The sequence below is a fragment of the Neoarius graeffei genome, chromosome 6, assembly GCF_027579695.1.
Source record: "Neoarius graeffei isolate fNeoGra1 chromosome 6, fNeoGra1.pri, whole genome shotgun sequence".
Taxonomy (NCBI): domain Eukaryota; kingdom Metazoa; phylum Chordata; class Actinopteri; order Siluriformes; family Ariidae; genus Neoarius; species Neoarius graeffei.
Window position 1 is genome coordinate 16,909,824 of NC_083574.1, and position 20,499 is coordinate 16,930,322.

A 20,499-nucleotide genomic window follows, 5' to 3' on the forward strand; every position below is an offset into this window, starting at 1 on the left:
CTACTCACGGTATATGAGCTGATATCCTAGTAGTAGAGTAGCCAATCAGCACGCACGATTGCTCATATCCAGTGAATGTGGATAGAATAAAACCTATTATAACATGCATATTACTTAAAACCTTGCAGCCAGAACTGTTGTCAGTGCTGCTGTTAACGAATCGTCTTCTGAGAAATCACATTTGAGATTCGAGTGTCCTCTATAGAAGGGCTTTTTACTATTTTGTCATCTAGCATACAACAATGTGTATCTGACATCATAACAGAACTGATCGCTGTCTTCTGTACTCACATACACATCCTTTAGTTCCAGTCTAATATCTAATTTTGACTGAAGCCTGCCTCTCTACTTGTTTTCATTAGATCTTTCTTGTAACAGTGATGATGGTCTTATAAAAGAGAAAAAGTTACAAAGACATGAAAGATGGCGGCACGGTGGTGTAGTGGTTAGCGCTGTCGCCTCACAGCAAGAAGGTCCTGGGTTCGAGCCCCGGGGCCGGCAAGGGCCTTTCTGTGTGGAGTTTGCATGTTCTCCCCGTGTCCGCGTGGGTTTCCTCCGGGTGCTCCGGTTTCCCCCACAGTCCAAAGACATGCAGGTTAGGTTAACTGGTGACTCTAAATTGACCGTAGGTGTGAATGTGAGTGTGAATGGTTGTCTGTGTCTATGTGTCAGCCCTGTGATGACCTGGCGACTTGTCCAGGGTGTACCCCGCCTTTCGCCCGTAGTCAGCTGGGATAGGCTCCAGCTTGCCTGCGACCCTGTAGAAGGATAAAGCAGCTAGAGATAATGAGATGAGATGAGACATGAAAGATGGTTTTGCACTCTCTTTGCAGAAAATTATTAATATGCATAAACATCTTATTTTTCTGTTTTGCCTTATATGGTGTTTATCTTTCATTTAAAATGTAAAACCCATTTGTGTCTTTGACTTGGAAAAAAAAAGTCTGGAAAAGAGAAAAATCTAGTTTGCTGTTTTTTAGATCCTGGGAATGTCTTAGTCTTGATTTGCTATTGACACAAATCCTGTCTTGCGTTCCCTTCCTCTTTCTTGCATGAGTCTTCCCTTGTAAAATTATGATAATTTCTTTCTTTGTGTGCGACAGACTCTGAAGGAAAGTTAATCCGAGGCATGCAGCTGGTCAATATGACTCTGATGATGCACAACTGGGTTGTGCCATCACACACGTTCGCCCATAAACTGCTCTCCCTATATCCTTTATTGACCTGGCTCTGTTTATTCTCTTCCAAAACCAGAGGTGGACAGTAACAAAGTACATTTACTTGAGTACTGTGCTTAAGTACACTTTTTGAGTATCTATACTTTACTTGAGTATTTTTTTTTTGGAAACTTATTACTTTAACTTCACTACATTTGAAAGACAAATATCGTACTTTTCACTCCACTACATTTCTATCAAGGTCCTCGTTACTCGTTACTATGAAGCAGCTTTGAAAATGGATGTTTTTTTCTTTTCTTTTCTAAAACACGATTGATTTTTTCACAGGTGACACTGAGACAGCTGATCAGTAATCACTAGGGTCACGTCACGTGCATAGACTGGATAAAATCAAGTTCAATGATTTCTCAGCAGCATTATTTGAACACGGTCAATTGATGGCAGAATGGAAGGAGGTGGTTCTTCTAAAGAATGCAAGCACTCATGGCGCATGAACCCAAGTTTCAGTTTTCTGAAAGGATCAAAGAGTCGTTTTGTTTTAAATGTTTGCTTTGTTTACTGAAAAAGAACCACATTACGGCCTACAAAAACTCGCCTTCCATCTGCGGAAGCATATTGAGGTATATAAACATTTTATTCCAAGAGAAAGCTTGCAACAAAGTTGTCTGTGCTTTTAGAGCTAGCAATAACGTTGCAATAGCTATGCAGTCTGGTTAGTCAAATGACTTTCTATGGATTTCCCTGCCAAGTTGCCGTAGCTTAGTCCACGTCTAACATTAACACATAGCTAGTTAACTTGGACACTGTTAGTTAGCATGTAAACATGGAGTTACGCTAACATGAATAACATTAACTTATCTGAAGTCCTTTCAGAAATGTGTTTTAGCATAATCTTGTCAAATAAACAAAATGTAGAAATCTTTCTTTTCTAGTAACGTTAGCTACCCAATATGATTTCGAGTTTGAAAAGAGTTTGCTAGCATGTCAGGTGACATTTCACTGACTAGCTAGCTTAACGTTAAACCACCATGATGGCACAGCATGCGTTCATTTTCTGAATTCACATTTCTGTCTTTGGTAACGGTATTAGGTTTGTAAGTGTTGTGGCAATAATACAACAATGCGTTGACAGAAAATGTACTTTTAATACTTAAGTATTTTTAAAAGCAAGTACTTCAGTGCTTTAACTTAAGTGAAAATTTGACTGGACAACTTTCACTTGTATCAGAGTAACATTTGACCAGTGAGATCTATACTTTGACTTTAGTAATGAAGTTGGGTACTTTGTCCACCTCTGTCCAAAACAATATTTCATATTAGTGGCCTAAAGACTGTCTTTACCTAATCTTGTATTAATGGGCTGAGTTCAAGGTGTATATGTAGCAACACAGAGCATCACATAGCATGTAATCTCTAAAACAATGAAACAAGAGCTGCCTTGTTTGGTCATGTTTACAAATCTGTGTGCTGTTAGACTGGTTCCTTTGAGTGTGTGTAGCAATAAGAGTATGCATCCAACCAATTCTACGATGATTCCTTGACTAAGCATTACCTACAAGGACTGTCCTGTGGAGAAGAGACCGCAGAGGAGGCCTCAGATCTGCCAGTTCATCAGGTCAGTATTGTGATTGCATTGCGATAAACGTATTATAGTGTTTGCTGTTCTTCATATTTACGCTTATCTTCTCACTCAGACACTGGATAGCTCATTATCCTCTGATGTTTGAGACGGACCCCCTATTGGAGAAGGTTATGGGGGATATGTGTGCTCTGGTCAGGGCCGAAAAGGACTCCCACTGCCAGCTGATTGACACTCCATACCCGTGAGTGAGCACACACTGCATACTGTCCATATACAGTGCTGCGAGTTCAGAACAATTTTTTTTATATCTTGACTACATCACTGATATTCCACTGACAGTAATAGATTAATCTCAATAAAACAGATTATCACAGAGTTTCTGTCCAGTTGTAATTTAATCATAACCCACAATTTGAATGGAAGTCTTAAATTTAAACTTTTGACATGGAAATATTGTTAAAATTGTCAGAACATTATTGCTAGACCATAGGGAAAATATAGACACTAAGCATAAGCTAGTGAATGACTAAGGTTCAACACCTAAGCCTAGCTAGCATATACAGTGGTGCTTGAAGGTTTGTGAACCCTTTAGAATTTTCTATATTCCTGCATAAATATGACCTAAAACATCATCAGATTTTCACACAAGTCCTAAAAGTAGATAAAGAGAACCCAGTTAAACAAACGAGACAAAAAATATTATACTTGGTCATTTATTTATTGAGGAAAATGATCCAATATTACATATCTGTGAGTGGCAAAAATATCTGAACCTCCAGTATTAGCAGTTAATTTGAAGGTGAAATTAGAGTCAAGTGTTATCAATTAATGGGATGACAATCAGGTGTGAGTGGGCACCCTGTTTTATTTAAAGAACAGGGATCTATCAAAGTCTGATCTTCACAACACATGTTTGTGGAAGAATATCATAGCACGAACAAAGGAGATTTCTGAGGACCTCAGAAAAAGTGTGACTGATGCTTATCAGGCTGGAAAAGGTTACAAAACAATCTCTAAAGAGTTTGGACTCCACCAATCCACAGTCAGACAGATTGTGTACAAATGGAGGAAATTCAAAACCTTTGTTACCCTCCCCAGGAGTGGTCGACCAACAAAGATTGCTCCAAGAGCAAGGAGTGTAATAGTCGGCGAGGTCACAAAGGACCCCAGGGTAACTTCTAAGCAACTGAAGGCCTCTCTCACATTGGCTAATGTTAATGTTCATGAGTCCACCATCAGGAGAACACTGAACAACAACGGTGTGCATGGCAGGGTTGCAAGGAGAAAGCCACTGCTCTCCAAAAAGAACATTGCTGCTCGTCTGCAGTTTGCTAAAGATCACGTGGACAAGCCAGAAGGCTATTGGAAAAATGATTTGTGGACGGATGAGACCAAAATAGAACTTTTTGGTTAAATGAGAAGCGTTACGTTTGGAGAAATGAAAACACTGCATTCCAGCATAAGAACCTTATCCCATCTGTGAAACATGGTGGTGGTAGTATCATGGTTTGGGCCTGTTTTACTGCATCTGGGCCAGGACGGCTTGCCATCATTGATGGAACAATGAATTCTGAATTGTACCAGCGAATTCTAAAGGAAAATGTCAGGACATCTGTCCATGAACTGAATCTCAAGAGAAAGTGGGTCATTCAGCAAGACAACGACCATAAGCACACAAGTTGTTCTACCAAAGAATGGTTAAAGAAGAATAAAGTTAATGTTTTGGAATGGCCAAGTCAAAGTCCTGACCTTAATCCAATCGAAATGTTGTGGAAGGACCTGAAGCAAGCAGTTCATGTGAGGAAACCCACCAACATCCCAGAGTTGAAGCTGTTCTGTATGGAGGAATGGATTAAAATTCCTCCAAGCCGGTGTGCAGGACTGATCAACAGTTACCGCAAACATTTAGTTGCAGTTATTGCTGCACAAGGAGGTCACACCAGATACTGAAAGCAAAGGTTCACATACTTTTGCCACTCACAGATATGTAATATTGGATCATTTTCCTCAATAAATAAATTACCAAGTATCATATTTTTGTCTCATTTGTTTAGCTGGGTTCTCTTTATCTACTTTTAGGACTTGTGTGAAAATCTGATGATGTTCATATTTATGCAGAAATGTAGAAAATTCTAAAGGGTTCACAAACTTTCAAGCACCACTGTAGCTGTTCAGTCTTTCATAGAGATACTGTAAAGGTTGAGTGACAGTAAAAACAAGACATCTGGAATAGCAACGTTTCTCTCGGGCATGTTGATAAATGACTAAGAAAGGGTCCTGTATGACTAAAATGGCTCTGTTTTGTCTGCTAACTGAACTGCCATGGTGGGTTCACCCATACCAGACAGTAGCATAGATACACACTGGCCACTTTATTCGGAACACCCACTCATACACCTGCTGTTGTATGCAGTTCTCTAATCAGCCAATCCCGTGACAGCAGCACAATGCATGAAATCATGCAGATACAAATCAAGAGCTTCAGTTACTGTTCACTTCAGACATCAGAATGGGAACAGTTGTGATCTCTGTAACTTTCTGTGACTGTTGCATGGGTGTTGGTTAGTGCCAGATGGACTGGTTTGAGCATTTCAGAAACTGCTGATCTCCAGAGGTTTTCACACACAACAGTCTCTAGAGTTTACACAGCATGTTGCGAAAAACAAAAAACATTGATTGAGCGACAGTTCTGTGGGTGGAGACAAACATCTTGTTGATCAGAGAGGTCAGAGGAAAATGGCCAGATTGGTTTGATTGGTTGCCAGGAAGGATATCATAACTCATAGCAACTCTTTACAACCGTGGTAAGCAGAAAAGCATCTCAGCATGCAACAGCAGAAGAACACATTGGGTTCCACTTCTGACAGCCAAGAACAGGGACCTTAGAATCAAGAACAAGTTCCTATTGAAGTGGCCAGTGAAAACCCCAAGAGATCAGCACTTTCTGAAATACTCAAACCAGTCCATCTGGCTCATACCAGCACCCATGCCACAGTGAAAGTCACACTTTGAGATCACGATTTTTCCCATTCTGATGTTTGAAGTGAACATTAACTGAAACTCTTGATTTGTATCTGCATGATTTGGTGCATTGTGCTGCTGATTACATAACCACATAGAACAGCAGGTGGTGGGTGTTCCGAATAAAGTGACTGGCGAGTGTACGTATATTAAAACGATGTACTGTAATCATGAACAAATTGCTAAGATATAAGGTGAATAAAACACTTCAGGCCATGATATGACATGAAAGTAATCCACTTCAGGGTGGATAAAGTATCTTGCTGATTATTTTTCAAATAACAGCACACCCCATTGTGTTTTATCCCTGACTTGTGCTTCAATCTCAGAATTGTCTTCGTGTTGCTAATCAGACTCGTTTCAACATATAAATAAATGATTTATTCTCTTGTATTTTCTTGTCTATTTCTGAAAGCAGTAATCCTCCTGCGGACATCTGCCTGGCTCCCTCACCCTCAGTGAAGAAGAGGAAGGTGTCTCTGCTGTTTGACCACATGGAGGCTGATGAGATGGCGGAGCACCTCAGTTACCTGGAGTTCAAAAACTTCTGCAGCGTTTCAGTGAGTGAGCTGACAAACACTTGCCACACCTTATGGATTTCCTCCAGACACAGACTGTTACACAGCACAGAATAAACACTGATTCATATATGTAATGTCTGTATTAATAATGACAATTTAAATACGACTGATAATGTTTAGAAAAATTATATATTTCCCATGCTGAAGTAATTGAAACATGAACTAATGACTAACACGCTTTGAACTGGAAATTGTGAACTTATTATCTTGCTTTGACTGGTTTATGATGAGGCATAGCTGAGTTTGTGATTGCTAATTCTGTAATGTTTGCTGTCTTAGTTCCTGGATTACCGCAGCTACATGGTGCACGGCTCGGTGAGGAATAACCCGGCACTGGAACGCTCCGTCATGCTGTGTAATGGTGTCTCGCAGTGGGTCCAACTCATGATCCTCAGCAGACACACCCCACAACAGAGGGCTGAAGTCTTCACAAAATTCATTCATGTAGCACAGGTAAACTCCCGCCAACACAATACATGCATATAATAGCCATATCTTTAGAATGTACTGAAGTCATTGGGTAGCAAGTGACATTTATTTATGTACTATTGCTCACTAGTCAAAATAGGGGTCGATTTTTTTGGTTATTTTCTTGTAAAATACAATAACAAGCTAGCTAAATATTACTATTCATACTGTTCATAGGGATAATGACTAAGGCTGACTAAGTAAAGATAACGATCACGGTCATGATCGGGGAGTTTCTTGTTATCGTAAAGACCTGGGTCTAAGTAAAATTTTTTCTGGGGCTTTTTTTGTTTGTTTGTTTGTTTGTTTGTTTGTTTGTTTGTTTGTTTGTTTGTTTGTTTTAAAGGGACATTGGCATAAATAGGTTGGGGAGGTTATATCTAACTTTACAAGAAACATTATCACCCACACACATTCAAAGGTTATGATATCTATATTAGTGATTTTTGCACTTCTCTTTTTAAATGTACGTACTTCAGTTTCTGTCTTATTATTATTATCATCATCATCATCATCATGAACACCCATCAGGCCTCAGGAAACTGACGCATGTGTCAATTTGTCATCGGTTTCGTTAACATATCATTTCTCACTCACATATCTCTCCTTTAGGACCACCAAGGCACAAATTCTAAGCTACATTATTATAGTACAACATTCAAAATCACAGATGACAGCCCACCTCACAAGACTATGATCAGAGAAATATGTCTTCCAAGTTTCTCACACACACACACACACACACACACACACACACACACACACACACACACACACACACACACAAATACCATTTTCTCCAATGCATCCAAGCTCAGTTGACTGCAGCAGCCCATTTGTGGTGTCTGGACAACACAGATTTATGTTGACCTTAATACTGCGTGACAAAAAAACAAACAATACTATTTTATCCCTATATGTGACTAATATGCCAAAGGCTGGCTATGGGAGGGTTGGATGACTGGTTCTGCGTAGGCTACATGTAACATTAAAGCATAGGATTAAATTATGACAGGGCAACTACTGGGCGGCACGGTGGTGTAGTGGTTAGCGCTGTCGCCTCACAGCAAGAAGGTCCGGGTTTGAGCCCCATGGCCAGAGAGGGCATTTCTGTGCAGAGTTTGCATGTTCTCCCCGTGTCCGCGTGGGTTTTCTCCGGGTGCTCCGGTTTCCCCCACAGTCCAAAGACATGCAGGTTAGGTTAACTGGTGACTCTAAATTGACCGTAGGTGTGAATGTGAGTGTGAAAGGTTGTCTGTGTCTATGTGTCAGCCCTGCGATGACCTGGCGACTTGTCCAGGGTGTACCCCGCCTTTCGCCCGTAGTCAGCTGGGATAGGCTCCAGCTTGCCTGCGACCCTGTAGAACAGGATAAAGCGGCTAGAGATAATGAGATGAGATGAGGGCAACTACTGGTGTTTACATGAGCACAAATTGTTGTTGACTTGTTAAACTTAGTCGGGGCAAACAGACCACCACTGTAGATAGTCATTAAACCACTCGAACTTTAGAGCTCACCTGGTACACTAATTATACAAACCCTACTCAACATAACCAGGCTACGCAGAGTGGTTTTGGTGCATCAACATAATTCGATAGGTTACACTCTTGATACATTCTATATACACACCCACGGTCGATGACTTACCATCTGTTTTCATCTTGAAAAATCCAACAATTGCTGGGTTTCATGTGATGTCACATCCGTCTCATTAGTTATTCAGAACTTTAGCTGGTGGTCTACCAAAGCTCAGTTGACAAAGCGTTTGTACAGAGAAGGTGCATTGCTTGCATGAAAAACGCCTTACGCTTGCGTTGTTTTAGGTTGTTCGAATCGATCAAACCATGAAACTGATAAAAGTTTCTTCAGGGTTCCCCGTGAACTAATAAAAAAGGGTGAACGAACACAGGATTTCACAAAAAGATGTCGAGAAAGGTGGCTTTTGAACCTCTCACTGAAATCGAAGGGAGCCGAGTCGAAGCTTGAGTTTGCAGTGATCACTTGGTGAAAGTTTGTATATCCGTCTCAGCTATGTCCTTAGTGTTTTCCAAGTACTTTTCTTGCCATGTGGCGTTATTTTACGTTACTTTTTTTAGTCATGAAGCACTAAAGTCCCCAGCTGTTTCTTTGTTTACTTCTCACTCCTCACAAAGTCCATATGCATGAAGGTCGTGACAAAATTCTTACCCAGCCATACAGTTACAATGCGCTGTGATCACTTCTCCATCTTGTTTAACTAAGATCCAGGCCTTTAAAGGGGTTTCTGATGATCTTTGCGAATGATTTACCTGAGAGATAAAAGCGAACACAAGTGAGAATCAAGTCAACTGTTGTTTGTTTACACTTCAACTTGCAGCGCTTCATTGTAAAGATGTGAACACAAAGCTTAAAAAAAACTTGCACGGGTAAAAACAATATAGGATTCATTCGGCAGCAACTTGATAGCGAGGTCCTTTACCCAGCCACATAGAAAAAAGTTGTAAGCCTCCATACTCTTCCACCTGTTTTGCAGTGTAGAAGGACGTCTGCAACACCAGATAGTTCGAGATGTCGGGGAACTCGACTGAAGGGTAGTTTTCGAGATCGTATGACAAATCCTTCTTTCCCAGACTGTAGGGGTCTGTTCCATTGCACATAGCAATCTCCTGAATATATCTAAAGCAAGCAGTGGCTTCTAGATTGCGAGTATACTCTGATAAGTTATTGCTAGTTGTTTGCACTACGGCAGCCGTTTAGACCACCAGCTATTTCACTTCTGGTAAAACCGCTAAGAAAAGTCACGTGACTGAAACCCAGCAATAGTGGATTTGTTTTTTGAAGTCGTCTTCCAACCAGTTCTGAATGATGTTCTTCTTCTGTTGGCGGTTACCAAAATTTTGAATGTGCACTGTGCAGTGTTCAATTATGTCCCCCAGGACTATAGCCCCGAGTGATAGGGCCTAACAACACCACTGGTCATGACAGAGTCAATATAAAGGCACAGTGAGACAAAACCATCTGGAATAACATCTCCCTCAGATGTGGTGTTAAATTGCTAAGAAAAAAACGTACATGACTAAAATTACACTGTGATTACACTTAGGATTGCCCATCAACCAAACTGCCATGGGTTCCAAAACTATTTATAAAAAGTATTTAAATACCACAAGATCAGCTTGATATCAGATCATATCGTACAAATCTCTTACAATCTGACAATATACAGTATGGATGTACTGAAATATGATCATTAAAATAATTGTCAGCTATTAAACAAGCCCTTTACTCATGCTTACGAACATATTTGTTGAAAAATATCAGGGAACAGAAAGGTGGATACAAGCGGTCCTGGTCTCAAAGTTTCCTTTTGGCCAGTTCACAGTGAATTAGGTTTTTGTTTTTAATGATTTAAGATTTTAAAGTTTTGACACAATTTTACATAAAATATGCGAATACTCTACGATTTTAAGATTTGAAAGATGTGCCTTTAGTTTCAGTTTTAAATTTCGTTTTAGTACTGGAGTCAGATTGAAACTTGAAGGGCCTTTTCGTGACAGATGTTTTGAAAGAAATACAAAAATACAAACTGTACGTTGTGCAACACCCATGAAACAGGCACTTTCTTACTGCCAGTTACCATTTCCCCACCAAAATGGAACGTTACACAACAAACTTTGAAAACAGAAATCAATTCCTTCATTTCTGTTTTGTTTTATTCAATGCAGTTTGAGAGATTTCTTTATAACGGTACCACTTTTTCTTAAAGGCAGTGTTAATACAAGTCCATCACATCTGCATTAGTCCTTTCTTACACCTGAGATGAACCTACTAAGTTTAAGTTCAGTTAACTGATCTGTATAACAGACAAGTGTTCAGGAAGGCTTCTTTGATCTTAGAGTGTGTAGATCATCCCCTTCAGTCTGAATTTGTACTGTTGCCCTCAGGCCATCGGTGGAAGGTGCCTGCTCAAGAGATTTAAGGTTTCCTTTGTCCCTACTGCCATCCAGGTGCTGAATGGCAGTTAGCTCCATGTTTGTAATTGTCTAGTGCTCATGTTTAATTTGTACAGACCCTGCCCATGACATGTTATCTGTTGTTGTGTATTGTGTGTGAATATCTTTGTGTGCACTTTTCTAGCTGCAAACCCATTTCCCTGTTTGGGTACACTAAAGATACTTTGACTTGACTTTTTGACTGTACATAAACATGTTTTTGTTCATTTTAATGTCAAGTTAACACAATACTAGTGTCAAGTGACACAATTTTTTGACATATTCCGGTTATGACACTTTCACTGGGTTGACTGAATGTTTAGAAGTTGTGATAACAGCTGTATTAGCTTTGCATATAATATGGACACGAGTGGTTTACTGGGAAATACACCACTCATACTTTTCATACGAGCTACATCTGGGATATGGAGAACCAAAACCGTGACATAAATCTCTATCTGTCACTTGTGAGGAAATCGATAAATTGTTTTAATAAATTTGGGTGCTTTTTTTTGTGAATGTGTCGATATAATAAAAAGAAAATCACATGTTGGCTTGGGCGGCACGGTGGTGTAGTGGTTAGCGCTGTCGCCTCACAGCAAGAAGGTCCTGGGTTCGAGCCCCGGGGCCGGCGAGGGCCTTTCTGTGTGGAGTTTGCATATTCTCCCCGTGTCCGCGTGGGTTTCCTCCGGGTGCTCCGGTTTCCCCCACAGTCCAAAGACATGCAGGTTAGGTCAACCGGTGACTCTAAATTGACCGTAGGTGTGAATGTGAGTGTGAATGGTTGTCTGTGTCTATGTGTCAGCCCTGTGATGACCTGGCGACTTGTCCAGGGTGTACCCCGCCTTTCGCCCGTAGTCAGCTGGGATAGGCTCCAGCTTGCCTGCGACCCTGTAGAAGGATAAAGCGGCTAGAGATAATGAGATGAGATGAGACATGTTGGCTTGAAGATATGAAGTTTAGCTTCTCGAGTTGAAAAACTCGCATTTTTCATACGAAATACATTGCAGATCTGAGTGACATATTTCAATAATATTGGCTGGTGTTGAGTGGTATATCAGATATATTCCATTCAGCTAGCATGATACTGAACGAGTTGAAGATGAGTAGCTGAAGGGATATATCTGAATATATCTGATACACCATGAAAAAAAGCCAGCCAATATTATTATTATTATTATTATTATCATTATTATTATACACACATAGACATTCCTTTTGGGTGTTCAACTCGTCTTTCTCTTTCAAAATTCTCTCAAAATCTTCCGTATTTAATGAAGCAAACCTGGCGGCCATGTTTGTTTACAAATTGTCACAGTCGCTCGCTAGCGCGGAAGTTTTACATCTCCGACGTGTGATGTCATGTTGTCTTGACAACCATGCAATATCGTAAACCATATTCAACACTCATTCCCCATTGGGTAGAGTGACGTAATACATGTAGGATAAGCGATATGCTAGCAATATTGCATGCTATCAAACCAAATGAATGAAATCTGCTAGAAAGGAACAGAATACATGTTTTTATTCCATCAAAAAAGTGTCCTGTATGTATAATAATTTCCAATATTTCACTCCGATGACGTTGCAATTTTGTGTGTGTGTGTGTGTGTGTGTATGTGTCCATATAATATAAAGAAGATGCCATAGTGGCATGAAGATATGAAGTTTATCTTCTCATGGTGAATGTATATATCATGAATGAACAAAGTGAACGAATGAAATATTTTTCAACATGAGAAGATAATGTTCTTTATATTATATGGACACATCCACACAAAAAAAATATGCAAGTTAATCAAAAGAATTTTAATTTTGAACCAGTTTGCTATTTTGACAATGCACGTCTAGTCAGCGGAAATACACTGGGAGTGACATCATCGATATCCTCACAAGTGAAGATACTGGAAAACAGGAAAACATGTTACTCAATGTCCCGGATGTAGTTTGTATGAAAAATATGAGTGGTGTATTTCCAGCACTGGTGTATATATATATATATATATATATATATATATATATATATATATATATATATAAAACTCACTTAAAATAGGCAGAAATATTCATAACTCTGTCAATACAGTGAAATTTAGTCATTTAGCTCAAAACTAAAATTTACATGATTTACTTTGTTAATCATGACCATTACAGTATGTGACTTTGACATTCCAGATAAATATAAAGCTGCAAAGTCTGTTGTCCAGGAAATTTGGCAGCAAAGTGTCATAGCAACCTTTTCTTAACAAGTTATTTCTGGATGTTTTCAACTTTACATAAAAGTTGACAAAAGCAGCCTGTCGGAATAAGCCTGCAGAAATGATATAGGTTTATGTCAGTTGTGAATACAAGTGCACTTATATACAATAATAAGTAATAATAAAATGAGTGTATACAATAATTAATAATAATAATACAAATGTACTTACAATAATGAGCAATAATATGAATGTTCTTATATACAGCAATAAGTAAAAAAAAATACAATCAGTATCCTTATATACAGTAATAAATAATAGTATGACAAGTGTACTTATATACAGTAATGAGTAAAAGTACAAGTATCCTTACAGTATATACAGTAATGAGTAATAATGAGACAAGTGCACATATACAAACGTTTGTACAATAATGAGTAATAATATGACGACTGTTTTTGCATTACGCTAGAGTATGGAGCAAAATTTTTCAAATCAACCTTGAAAGCATTTTCAGCAGCAGGCTGTCGCAGAAGAATGACATTCTGTCAAGACACCGAGATACTGAGTTAGCACATCGCTAAGGAAGTAACTGTCACAAGAATTCCAAAATGTCAGTGTGCAAGGTACTATATTTTCCCAAGACGTTCCTTCTTGCTGAATTTCTAATACCGTGGAATAAACCCAGTCATGACTCATTTATTACTCCGAAACCAGCGCCCATCAAATTAATACTCTGTGTATTATCATGGTGACTGCTGTATTAGTTGCTGGTTCACGTGAAATGATGTCATTGACGAAGCCCTATGCTGTGCCCTTGAGCAGTCGCTGTGCTTTACAGTGTGGGTACAGGCATGCAGTCATACCAGAGCTGACAGGCAAACTTGTGCAAACACATAGGAAACTGGTGAGCTGATGTGTCATGATGTGAGTGGTTGGTAATTTAATGAGTATGTCATTCTGACACCATGTTCCTGTAAAGGGAGAATTCTTACATAAACTTCCTGAATATTTCAAAAGGCAAATGTACAGGAAGCAGTGCGTGCACACTATAACACACATAAACACTCACATAGCAAATAGATGTGCAGCTACAATAAGAACTGCAAGCCAATAGAACATTCTTCCCCTTTCTGTGTGTGTGTGTGTGTGTGTGTTCATGTGTGTATGAGAACAGAAACTGAGGTCCCTGCAGAATTTCAACACTCTGATGGCAGTCATAGGCGGTTTGTGTCACAGCTCCATCTCCCGGCTCAAAGACACAGCCAGTCTACTTTCCTCTGACGTCACCAAGGTTTGTGCAATCCCACACATTTACCCACAAAAGACAATTTTGGAGCCCCCCACACACACACAAATCGCAAAGCCGTTATTTGAATTACAGTTGACACTACTGTCCGACATGCTGTCATAGAAGATTAATCAACACCCTCTGACCAGTCAGATTCGAGAATTCAACAGCAATGTTATATAAACATATTGTACATATTAAATGAAAAGTTGCTCTTTAAAAAAACGAATGTATTTTTTCTTTCTCTGGTTGTTGCTTTGATTCACACCTGCACTAATTAGACACGTGTACCAATTAATTTGTGTCTTAAAACTGATCATAGTACTGTCTCCTGCAGGTTTTCTTTGCAAATTTACTTTCTACGCTTTAATAAATCCCTCATTTGGGCTCCTAAGTGGCACAACACAAAAGCATTCATGATGTCATCAGGAGAGTGCAAGTTCAAATCTTCAAATGCCACAGCCACCCATGGGAGCCAAGGGAGCAAAATTGCCCATGCTTTCAGGATAGAGAGGGATTGCATACTCTCTCTGTCCTATCAGTCGTGGGTGTCTGTGAGCTCATGTATGTAGAGAAGGGTGGATAGCGCTCTACTCTGAGTGTATTATGTTACCTTGTCATGAAGTAGTTGTTGTGTGATGGGGAGAGCCGGCTTATGGGTGGGAATAGGCAGGTGACCAAATTCAACGGGGGGGGGATGGAGAATGGAACTTATTTTGTTTTATTAGCTTTGCCAGATAACAATATAAGGCAGGGTAACCACAACAGCCTTGGTAGGCCAATTACTGCAGGCCTGTAATATAACTAAGAAAAATTATAAAATCAATAGCAACTGTTGATGACCTGGCGACTTGTCCAGGGTGTACCCTGCCTTTCGCCCGTAGTCAGCTGGGATAGGCTCCAGCTTGCCTGCAACCCTGTAGAACAGGATAAAGCGGCTAGAGATAATGAGATGAGATGAGATGAGAATAGCAACAGGTTAAAAGCAGTGTAAGGCTACACGAAGTATTGCACTTGAGGCAAATAGTCTTAAAGCTAGACGGCCTTTCGATTTCATAAAATTGGTGAAATTTACTTCCCTCTGAAATTTGGTCATTGTGATATATGTTTATTTCTGCGATATCTAAAAAAACCCAGGCTATTCTGTGACTGGGAAGTTATTTAATCTGAGGGGATTCATGAACAAATAATGCGCATGAAATCGCTCGCTTCGCACAGTCAAGCAGACAGAGGAAGTCCGGTGTACGCATGCGCACGTTTACCTTGACCATGCACTGACAGTTACATCGTTCCGTCGCTAAACGAACAGCTGATCACACCGAGGTGCTCGCTGACCGCCGATATTTATTAGTTTGGTCCTGCGTTTCCTTTCCTTCGCAGCATAACGTCTTTTCTTTTCGCTTTCCATTACTGTAGTCAGTCTTTCACGTTTCATTTGCGTCCTCCATTTTCCTCTCCTGTTTCAAATTTGTATCCCACAATGCCTTGCACGAATGGGGAAAGCCCACCATGTGATGCATGATGTAGTATCCTGAATTGGGTCATGGTGAAGCAGGAAAAAAATAGCTGAGAAATTAGGGCCACATGGCCCTAGAATCATTAATTGTTCTATTTTAAAAAAACTAATAAAATTGGAAGTCTGTGATTCGAATTCCGTAGCTTTCGGTCCACTAAACAAAAATAATTGAGTATCAGGGAAAATTCTTTTTATGACCTAAACTTGAAAAATCTGAAAGGCAGTCTACCTTTAAAGGTTCGAGGGTTTTCATGGTTATAAATAGCTTGCAATGATCTAAAAGAGTAATGTACCATAGCTTTGAATGAGGCGGCACGGTGGTGTAGTGATTAGCGCTGTCGCCTCACAGCAAGAAGGTCCGGGTTCGAGCCCCGTGGCCGGCGAGGGCCTTTCTGTGCGGAGTTTGCATGTTCTCCCCGTGTCCGCATGGGGTTTCCTCCGGGTGCTCTGGTTTTCCCCACAGTCCAAAGACATGCAGGTTAGGTTAACTGGTGACTCTAAATTGACCGTAGGTGTGAATGTGAGTGTGAATGGTTGTCTGTGTCTATGTGTCAGCCCTGTGATGACCTGGCGACTTGTCCAGGGTGTACCCCGCCTTTCGCCCGTAGTCAGCTGGGACAGGCTCCAGCTTGCCTGCGATCCTGTAGAACAGGATAAAGCGGCTAGAGATAATGAGATGAGATGAGCTTTGAATGAGCTCAAGTTTACCATAGTAAGGTTCAGTTCATCAGATAAAGTGTTCCAGATTATAATGGTTCTTATAGTAAATGAATGTTGATTGGTAGAAGACTTACACTTAGGTGTTACAAACTTAATCACATTTAAGCTACTGGATAGACCTGGTTTGTCTAGCAGGACAGTAAATGCAAGGAATGGAAGACTGATTTACCGTTACCAAGCCATTAATTACTTTAAAGAAAAAAAACATAGATGTAAATAATTTCCCTTACAGCAATACTTCGAATGCATAGCATATTGTGCCTAATTTCATCTGAAAGCTTATTAGCATGAGCAGCCTGATCTAATACTTGTTTAAACTGGAGGAATCCATGGCCTGATGGTTAGAGAAGCAGCTTTGGGACCAAAAAGTCACTGGTTCAATTCCCTGTACTAGCAGGAATGGCTGAAGTGCCCTTGAGCAAGGCACCTTGCTCCCCAGGCTGCTCTGGGTATGTTGTATGTTGCTTTGGATAAGAGCATCTGCTAAATGCCTGTAATGTAATGAAATCCCTAACTTAGAGGATGCTGGTTAAGCCTTTAAATACAATGTAGGGCTTGGGTGGAGCACTTGATTATCATTTTCCACAATAGTTGGCATTAAATTGCAATTAAACTTAAAAACAAAATCCAGGCGTTCAAATTTAACCAAGAAAAATCTCGTTTTATCTGCAGGCGCTGAGCGAGCTCACCGAGTTGCTCTCCTCTTACAGTAACTACACTAACTACAGACGAGTGTACAATGAGTGCAGCGGCTTTAAAGTGCCCATCCTTGGTGTGCACCTTAAAGACCTTATCTCTCTGAACGAGGCATTGCCTGACTACCTGGAGGGCGACAAGATCAACCTGGGAAAGCTACAGCACCTGTACAGCAATATCAGTGATCTCCTGTCCATCCACAAGTGCAAGCCACCATTTGAGGCCAACAAAGACCTGCTGCACCTGCTCACGGTGAGGGAATAAAACTAAACAAGGTGTTGAAGGGGAGACCAAGTTAGAAGGAGTGATACAACTTGAAACATCCCTTTTTGGAAGTGTTTGTATTCAGTCACGCCATGAACCATGGTGTTGTTATAAATACATGGTCAGTTCAGTGGCACCATGCCTAAAATAGTAATAAAGGAAAAAAAAAAAACAGTTCAATTCACGCATGCCTGGCTGCTTTATTGAGCCAACAGCTGGATTTATTTTTAACCTACAGCGGTATTTTTACCATCAGCTATACTTGTCTTGATGCTTTGCTATTTCGCCTCGCTCTGTTACTCATGTGTGATTCTTAGAGGTATTAATATACGGCAGATAAAGACACGGCTGCTATCGTCAGTCAGTGACATTTCTCATGCCATCAAATATAAACTAGACAGGGACACTCTAACGAGTGCAAACCCCGCCTTTTCCCTATACATTGGGCGAAAATTTCGAAGTTCTGCCATGACCTTGACCTTTGACCTCCAAAATTTAATGGTTTCCTTCCTGGGTGATTGGCAACACATGTACAAAATTTGGTCCAAATCGATCCATTGGTTCTTGAGATATCTTGCAGACACACAGACAGACAGACAGACAGACAGACAGACAGACAGACAGATACACACACACACAGACTGACGCAGGTGAAAATAATAACCCCTCCGACTACTGTCGGCGGGGTTAATTAGCAGACAAGTTTTTATTTAGCAGTTAGATCAGCCCATTAGTTTGTTTACATAAGCAGTGAAGTATAGCTAAGGTGCATTTCTGTTTACATGAAAACATATCACACTGTACAAATGAGATATTTACATGTGCAGTCCATGCCAGTGTTTCCATCTTGACTATCAGTACCATCAGACTGAGTATGAGTATGCTTTATGGCATGCTATTTAGTGCTGTATGTTTCCCAGGTTTAAATTTCGGCCATGAATGAAATAGTGCCAAGGCTATTAGGATTTTTTTTTTTTTTAAGAAAATGTTAGGTAGTTGATGTGAAATGAAATGCATTAACTAGCTACAGTAGTTATCTTGGGTGGTGCAGTGGTTAGCACTGTTTCCTCACAGTGAGAAGGTTATGGGTTTGAGCCCAGTGGCTGACTGGGGCCTTTCTGTGTGGAGTTTGCATTTTCTCCCCATATCTGTGCTCTGGTTTCCCCCACAGTCTTAAGAATCTATAGGAGTGAATGATTGTTTGTCTGGCAAAGCTGCGACAGGCGTAGCGTGCCGACAGTAGATAAAGTGTGCTCAAGATAAATGCAGACAGTCTCATAAAAGGCTAGTAACTGACTGGCCTACAGCGTAAAAAGAAAGTGGTTACCTTGGATCAAATAGGGTTGCAATGAAAAAGAGGACTTTTTTTCAGTTTCAAAAATAGTTTTTATTGATGATAGACACTGGGTACAAGCTGTTACTTTCCCCTCACACAGGGCTGTCATTTTTTCTCACCTAGCTAGCATTTCCTGCACTGCTGTGAGTTTATTATTTAAGACGTTATGTTACTTGGCACAGTTTGCAGTCTGTTCTGCTTTGATTACCATGATTAATTGTGAAATAGTCATCCAGATTGCTGTCATTTTGTACCATTGGAGTGGAAATTTACATTAGTCTTATGTCATATCGCGTGGTATCAGATCAAATGTTGATATCAGAGCATTATGAGTATGACAGTGACACTATATCAGATGGATAACTGATACTAGTGTCAATATTGAGCAGAGGTGGACAATAAAGTACATTTACTTGAGTACTGTACTTTAGTACACTTTTTGAGTATCAGTACTTTACTCGAGTACAACCCCGATTCCAAAAAAGTTGGGACAAAGTACAAATTGTAAATAAAAATGGAATGCAATAATTTACAAATCTCAAAAACTGATATTGTATTCACAATAGAACATAGACAACATATCAAATGTCGAAAGTGAGACATTTTGAAATTTCATGCCAAATATTGGCTCATTTAAAATTTCATGACAGCAACACATCTCAAAAAAGTTGGGACAGGGGCAATAAGAGGCTGGAAAAGTTAAAGGTACAAAAAAGGAACAGCTGGAGGACCAAATTGCAACTCATTAGGTCAATTGGCAATAGGTCATTAACATGACTGGGTATAAAAAGAGCATCTTGGAGTGGCAGCGGCTCTCAGAAGTAAAGATGGGAAGAGGATCACCAATCCCCCTAATTCTGCGCCAACAAATAGTGGAGCAATATCAGAAAGGAGTTCGACAGTGTAAAATTGCAAAGAGTTTGAACATATCATCTACAGTGCATAATATCATCAAAAGATTCAGAGAATCTGGAAGAATCTCTGTGCGTAAGGGCCAAGGCCGGAAAACCATACTGGGTGCCCGTGATCTTCGGGCCCTTAGACGGCACTGCATCACATACAGGCATGCTTCTGTATTGGAAATCACAAAATGGGCTCAGGAATATTTCCAGAGAACATTATCTGTGAACACAATTCACCGTGCCATCCGCCGTTGCCAGCTAAAACTCTATAGTTCAAAGAAGAAGCCATATCTAAACATGATCCAGAAGCACAGACGTCTTCTCTGGGCCAAGGCTCGTTTAAAATGGACTGTGGCAAAGTGGAAAACTGTTCTGTGGTCAGACGAATCAAAATTTTAAGTTCTTTATGGAAATAAGGGACACCGTGTCATTCGGACTAAAGAGGAGAAGGACGACCCAAATTGTTATCAGCGCTCAGTTCAGAAGCCTGCATCTCTGATGGTATGGGGTTGCATTAGTGCGTGTGGCATGGGCAGCTTACACATCTGGAAAGACACCATCAATGCTGAAAGGTATATCCAGCTTCTAGAGCAACATATGCTCCCATCCAGATGACGTCTCTTTCAGGGAAGACCTTGCATTTTCCAACATGACAATGCCAAACCACATACTGCATCAATTACAGCATCATGGCTGCGTAGAAGAAGGGTCCGGGTACTGAACTGGCCAGCCTGCAGTCCAGATCTTTCACCCATAGAAAACATTTGATGCATCA

General features: G+C 40.2%; 1 protein-coding gene across 4 annotated transcripts in view; it reads left to right on the forward strand.

Annotated features, from left to right (window-relative positions):
• The window catches only part of rasgrp4 (RAS guanyl releasing protein 4), a 51,158-nt gene that overhangs the window by 13,257 nt on the left and 17,402 nt on the right, over nt 1-20,499 (forward strand). For all 4 annotated transcript variants that reach the window (XM_060923358.1, XM_060923359.1, XM_060923356.1 and 1 more), the window contains 7 exons: nt 1,104-1,209; nt 2,731-2,793; nt 2,873-3,001; nt 6,200-6,341; nt 6,642-6,815; nt 14,177-14,293; nt 17,199-17,474. In XM_060923358.1, coding sequence (XP_060779341.1) covers nt 1,104-1,209; nt 2,731-2,793; nt 2,873-3,001; nt 6,200-6,341; nt 6,642-6,815; nt 14,177-14,293; nt 17,199-17,474 — 1,007 coding nt within the window. The remainder of the gene's footprint in view (nt 1-1,103; nt 1,210-2,730; nt 2,794-2,872; nt 3,002-6,199; nt 6,342-6,641; nt 6,816-14,176; nt 14,294-17,198; nt 17,475-20,499) is intronic.